Raw genomic sequence first — 6855 nt, 5'->3', positions numbered from 1 at the left:
CAAGTAATTAAATATTAAACTTCTTTGATGATAAGAATGAAATTCCGCCCGACCAGACTTAGTATTAGACAACAAAGCCGCTAGCTATTAGTTCTCAAATTTTTCCAAACAAACATTGTCTGAAAGATTATAAGCTGGAACGACAAAAACTTTAATCTGTAAATTCTGAAAGCAGCTTTGTGGGTGATCAAAAATTATATCAAAATTTGGAGGGGAACCAATAATGATAAATTTTGAATCTCTTACTAGATAGTTTTAACTGTGAATTTGAAAATGAAAATAATTATGTTTTTCAGATCTGAATGAAATATGTATTGTCCACTGGAAAATGTTACCATCAACTGTATGTGCGCATTAATCAGCTAGTTTTCTCAATTCATGGCGTGCTCAGATGCCACGAACTGCAGTTTGCTATCGTTTTGCGTAAATGAGCTTACAACAGCTCAGTCGGCAGCCAATGAGAATCAAGGAATGTTTCTCTTTTCTCCTCCGTGAACATTTTTTTGTTTTCTCCTCCGTGCACAATTTTTTTTTGTTCAAGGTTTTATTGAACAAACAAATGCTTGTTTTTCACTGTTAACTATTTCATAATACTACGTGGGATTTTGTTTTTAGTTATTAACCAGGAAATTTTTAATTTTTTGTTTTTAACAAGGAACTCTTTCCTTCCCGCCGTGAAAAAGTTTTAATATGGTCTGGATAAACTGGTGCATGTTTTTACAATGATTATGATTTTAGCAACCTGTTAAGAGGTTGTGATTTTTGTAGCCCTTACAGTTTATATATAACCTCTATATATACACTACTATATAAAGGTGTAATAACGTTACATTGGTGGTCACAAGTTACCGGGGGAAAGGAAAAAGAAACATTTTCGAAATTATCTAGATCAAGACACGACAGTCGAGGTCGAGTTCGAGTCGGCAGCCAATCAGCATTTACATCTCATTGTGAAGTACCTCAACTCGTGGCGTAGTCGCAAATGTGCGTGTGTTGTGCGTCGGTCGGGGCAGCATTCAATGGTGGAAATTTTGTTCATGCTGACCACAAAATCGTTGGTTGAAGAATTTGACAAACTGCGTGCTATTTTCATCTCTCTTGATGATCAGACAAGCAGTGTTCGCGATGAAAGCGAAACAAGCTCGCAAAATAATGAATCCGGTGCTAATACAACTCAAATACGGCCAAGTATGATTTTTTGGAAAATATTGAATTTTTTTTAATGGATCGTGGTTTAGGATATTTTGGTTTAAACAAATACTTGTGTATTTCAAATTAATTACGCCTGCTTAGACGCACCGGGGGTTTGCGGTTGTCATTGTTCAAGATCCTGTACTTCAGTAAGACGTCTTATAAATTCTTATACGGTAAAAATCTATAGTCAGGTCTCGCACGATATAACATATCGACAAAACTTCTGACCTTACACGGTGAAAATTGTACCTTGTAAGGTATTACAGTATAAAAATTCTTCTACAAATTTTTATCGCGTAGGATCTGATAACATCCAAACACGCAAAGATGGTTAAGTGAAGAAGAGTTAAGTTAAGAGTGGTGTGTTTAAAGGTTGTTAAATAGTAGCTCAGCAAGCGATCGAACGAGGTTCTTTTTATAATCGCTCATTGATCTTAACGAGGATGAGTTCTGAAATCTAAATGCAAGCGTCCGATAGGTTGTGCAACGTAAGTTGCATTAGCGCTGAGCAAAATGGTGTTTCAACATACTGAGTTGCCGCAGACAGTGCTTTTTCTATGGTTATTTAGTGCATTCCATCAATTTTCATAAGAAATCAGCTGACCTTACCGATATTATAACAAAATGGGTAACGTTTATTTTAAATTTTTTATAGAACAACTGAAAAGATGTCTACGTTATGAGCAGCGCATCATATTTGTGCGCATGAAATTGTCTTTTACATTACAAGATATTCCTCCAAAAGCATGGAGTTCGTCTGAACCAGTGCTTGTAAATTCTTTTAAGTATCTTGAAGAAGATAAGATAATAGAAGTATTTTATCAGCTGTTACGCGATAAAAAATTACTGTTATGATTAAGTTTTGTTCATTTTTAAATGGTAGAAATTGCATCCTACGGTCTGTTAAGGTTTAATTTTTATCGTATAAGAACTTATACGATCTATTATGATGTCTGAGGCGATGCATAATCTAAGTATTAATGAGGCATTTTGTCACAAATTTGCAAGATCTTATGTATTGAAATCAAAATATTGGGAAGAAGAACTTGTGACATAAAATTTTTGGCTCGTATGTCATCAGCGTTTACACAGTAAAAATTCCCCAAGTGACTGGGGTCTAACAGTTTATGCGTTGAGTTGATTTTGATTACTTCATCTTAGTTAAGACGAATTGAATGTGCTTAGGTTCTCCACTTGTCACGACAGAACTGGAGGATCTGTTACAAGCTGTCGAGGTCATCTTCAGCTCAGAGTTCCCTCTCTCCAATCAATATTTCAATAAACCCAATATTGTACGTTTCAAACTTTTTCTGTCCACATTTTTCAGCTTTATTGAATAGGGAGTGATAAATCTATGTTGTGATCGTCACGTTTAATTTTGCTCGAACCGACTTTCGATCCTTCTCAGGGAGTTTCAAGTCAGCACTTTTGTATCCATTGCAAAGCTATTATGGTCCAAAATTTAGATCCGTTAATGATGATAAATAGATCTCTTTTCAATGAGTGCTGCAGTTTTTATTTATCTATCGATTGATGAGCGAAGTAAAGCTTTTTAAAAAATGAAAAGCAGAGAAATGTTTTAATATTTAACGCATTTAAAGAAAACTAATTTGGACGCTTAATTGTTCCGACCCCACTTGTGAGGGGAGGAACTATATACTCAAATGGGTTTTTTTTCAGACAATTTTGGCCGATCGATATATTCAGCGTAGAGAAATGTGAGTACTATCATTAAAAAAGCTCTTCCAGCGTAGAACTCAAAACTAAAAAGATTTTTTTTTTCAATTTCGTTTTTTTGAGGAGTTATCGAAGATTGAAGTTTTGTGTGAACACGGGATATTTGGCATAATTTTGTTCACTTTTACTGTAATTTTTCTTTAAATTAAGATCTTTTTTATAAAAAAATTTTTATTCAAAATTTTATTCAAAATTATTCAAAAATCACGACACAAAAGAAATCAATTTTGAGTTCCTAATAGACGAAAGGTGATATAAAGACTAGTTGTGGTCTCATAGGGAAGGTTACCATTAAAAAATCGAATTCTCTTTGACAACTTTTTTAGAAAACTTTTCATATTTTTTTTGTTTTCCTAAGTCACCTAAAGACTAGTCACCTGGTTATCGAGGTTCCGTAAATGAAAAACTTGATCTACAGTCTTATGAAGCCCATTAAACAAAAAATTCGTTTTCAAGGAATCGTTCGTGTTTTTTTTGGCTTCGACTCTGAGTTTTCTTAATTTTAAATGAAATTTTGATTCCCTTTTTGAGGTTTTCGAGCACTTTTTTTAAACATTAACCTATCTTAAACTTATTTACGTGAACTGTAAGTCAGTCTCAGTAATGACCACACCCTCATTTTTTCTACTTCAAATAAAATTATTCTAGTTGACCAAAAGTGCAAGAGTTTTTGTAATGATCATTAAGTGAACCTATCCAGAGCTTTAAGTGGACAGCTAATGGCTGTTAAGAATTTAAAATACTTTTTTTTAACCTTAACCGTTCATACTTTTTTCGTGTACTGTAAGTCAGTCTCAGTTATGACAGGAGTCTCTTCTTTTGCCTTGCAACCAAAATTAATCTGGTTATCGGTTTTTTCTTTTAACTATTTGTTATATGACTTCAATGCCACAAGATTTCAAAATTTTTCAAAGAACTTTTTGATTACTTTCGTTTTGGTTCCTCTTGAAATCTTATCACAGTATCCTGATGTTGATATCTTCCATTCGCTTAGAGAAGACGTTCAACGGATCTTTTTTATAAAAAATTTTTTCTAAATTTTATTCAAAATTATTCAAAATCACGACACAAAAGAAATCATTTTTGAGTTCCTAATAGACGAAAGGCGATATAAAGACTAGTTGTGGTCTCATAGAGTAGTTACCATTAAAAAATCGAATTCTCTTGGACAACTTTTTTAGAAAACTTTTCATATTTTTTTCGTTTTCCTAAGTCACCTAAAGACTAGTCACCTGGTTATCGAGGTTCCGTAAATGAAAAACTTGATCTACAGTCTTATGAAGCCCATTAAACAAAAAATTCGTTTTCAAGGAATCGTTCGTGTTTTTTTTGGCTTCGACTCTGAGTTTTCTTAATTTTAAATGAAATTTTGATTCCCTTTTTGAGGTTTTACTAAATCTATGGAGTCTTATGGCACAAACTCCAAAAGTGCAATAGTTTTTGTAATGGTCATTAAGTGAACCTATCCAGAGCTTTAAGTGGACAGCTAATGGCTGTTAAGACTTTAAAATTGATTTTTTTTAACCTTAACCGTTCATACTTTTTTTCGTGAACTGTAAGTCAGTCTCAGTTATGTCAGGACTCTCTTCCTTTGTCTTGCAACCAATATTTATCTGGTTATCGGTTTTGTCTTTAACTATTTGTTATATGACTTCAATGCCACAAGATTTCAAAATTTTTCAAAAAATTTTTGATTTGTTTCGTATTGGTTTCTCTTGAAATCTTATCACAGTATCCTGATATTGATATCTTCCATTCGCTTAGAGAAGACGTTCAACGGATCTTGGATAAAGATTCGGAGAGAAGTTCATGGTTTAATTGGCTTCGACACTTTCTTCTCGCACTTTTCTACTGAATTTTCGGTTTTTGCATGTATTTGTTGCTGTTTCCATAGTCATGAGACATTGTGATATCTTGTTGATTATCTATGCATGACAAAGATCCTTGTCCTCCCGTATAGGTGTAACTGAGTTTATTTATTGACTTCCGTTGAAAGCTATTGAATTGAATGGCTGTTTTAAGACTTTGAAAATTTTCGAGCACTTTTTTTAACATTAATCTATCTTAAACTTATTTACGTGAACTGTAAGTCAGTCTCAGTAATGAGCACACCCTCATTTTTTCTACTTCAAATAAAATTATTCTAGTTGACCAAAAGTGCAAGAGTTTTTGTAATGATCATTAAGTGAACCTATCCAGAGCTTTAAGTGGACAGCTAATGGCTGTTAAAACTTTAAAATGATTTTTTTAACCTTAACCGTTCATACTTTTTCGTGAACTGTAAGTCAGTCTCAGTTATGACAGGAGTCTCTTCCTTTGCCTTGCAACCAAAATTAACCTGGTTATCGGTTTTTTCTTCTAACTATTTGTTATATGACTTCAATGCCACAAGATTTCAAAATTTTTCAAAAAACTTTTTCATTACTTTCGTTTTGGTTCCTCTTGAAATCTTATCACAGTATCCTGATGTTGATATCTTCCATTCGCTTAGAAAAGACGTTCAACGGATCTTTTTTATAAAAATTTTTTTCAAAATTTTTTTTCAAAATTATTCAAAATCACGACACAAAAGAAATCATTTTTGAGTTCCTAATAGACGAAAGGCGATATAAAGACTAGTTGTGGTCTCATAGGGTAGGTTACCATTAAAAAATCGAATTCTCTTTGACAACTTTTTTAGAAAACTTTTCATATTTTTTTTGTTTTCCTAAGTCACCTAAAGACTAGTCACCTGGTTATCGAGGTTCCGTAAATGAAAAACTTGATCTACAGTCTTATGAAGCCCATTAAACAAAAAATTCGTTTTCAAGGAATCGTTCGTGTTTTTTTTTTTGGCTTCGACTCTGAGTTTTCTTAATTTTAAATGAAATTTTGATTCCCTTTATGAGGTTTTACTAAATCTATGGAGTCATATGGCACAAACTCCAAAAGTGCAATAGTTTTTGTAATGGCCATTAAGTGAACCTATCCAGAGCTTTAAGTGGACAGCTAATGGCTGTTAAGACTTTAAAATTGATTTTTTTAACCTTAACCGTTCATACTTTTTTTCGTGAACTGTAAGTCAGTCTCAGTTATGTCAGGACTCTCTTCCTTTGTCTTGCAACCAATATTTATCTGGTTATCGGTTTTGTCTTTAACTATTTGTTATATGACTTCAATGCCACAAGATTTCAAAATTTTTCAAAAAATTTTTGATTTATTTCGTATTGGTTCCTCTTGAAATCTTATCACAGTATCCTGATATTGATATCTTCCATTCGCTTAGAGAAGACGTTCAACGGATCTTGGATAAAGATTCGGAGAGAAGTTCATGGTTTAATTGGCTTCGACACTTTCTTCTCGCACTTTTCTACTGAATTTTCGGTTTTTGCTTGTATTTGTTGCTGTTTCCATAGTCATGAGACATTGTGATATCTTGTTGATTATCTATGCATGACAAAGATCCTTGTCCTCCCGTATAGGTGTAACTGAGTTTATTTATTGACTTCCGTTGAAAGCTATTGAATTGAATGGCTGTTTTAAGACTTTGAAAATTTTCGAGCACTTTTTTTAACATTAATCTATCTTAAACTTATTTACGTGAACTGTAAGTCAGTCTCAGTAATGACCACACCCTCATTTTTTCTACTTCAAATAAAATTATTCTAGTTGACCAAAAGTGCAAGAGTTTTTGTAATGATCATTAAGTGAACCTATCCAGAGCTTTAAGTGGACAGCTAATGGCTGTTAAGACTTTAAAATGATTTTTTTTAACCTTAACCGTTCATACTTTTTCGTGAACTGTAAGTCAGTCTCAGTTATGACAGGAGTCTCTTCCTTTGCCTTGCAACCAAAATTAACCTGGTTATCGGTTTTTTCTTCTAACTACTTGTTATATGACTTCAATGCCACAAGATTTCAAAATTTTTCAAAAAACTTTTTCAT

The 6855-nt window shown here is 33.0% G+C and overlaps 2 protein-coding genes across 3 annotated transcripts in view; one reads left to right on the top strand and one right to left on the bottom strand.

Annotated features, from left to right (window-relative positions):
* Positions 1-6855, bottom strand: part of LOC142334689 (uncharacterized) — a 293593-nt gene that overhangs the window by 153014 nt on the left and 133724 nt on the right. The window lies entirely within an intron of this gene.
* Positions 310-6855, top strand: part of LOC142344528 (ubiquitin carboxyl-terminal hydrolase 34-like) — a 128083-nt gene continuing 121537 nt past the window's right edge. The window contains exons 1-3 of the mRNA XM_075396274.1: positions 310-343; positions 889-1188; positions 2380-2486. Of these exons, the coding sequence (XP_075252389.1) occupies positions 310-343; positions 889-1188; positions 2380-2486 (441 nt within the window). The remainder of the gene's footprint in view (positions 344-888; positions 1189-2379; positions 2487-6855) is intronic.

Source organism: Convolutriloba macropyga, chromosome 1 (assembly GCF_964194025.1).
Source record: "Convolutriloba macropyga chromosome 1, txConMacr16.3, whole genome shotgun sequence".
Lineage (NCBI taxonomy): Eukaryota > Metazoa > Xenacoelomorpha > Acoela > Convolutidae > Convolutriloba > Convolutriloba macropyga.
This window is presented reverse-complemented; position numbering and strand designations above follow the sequence as displayed.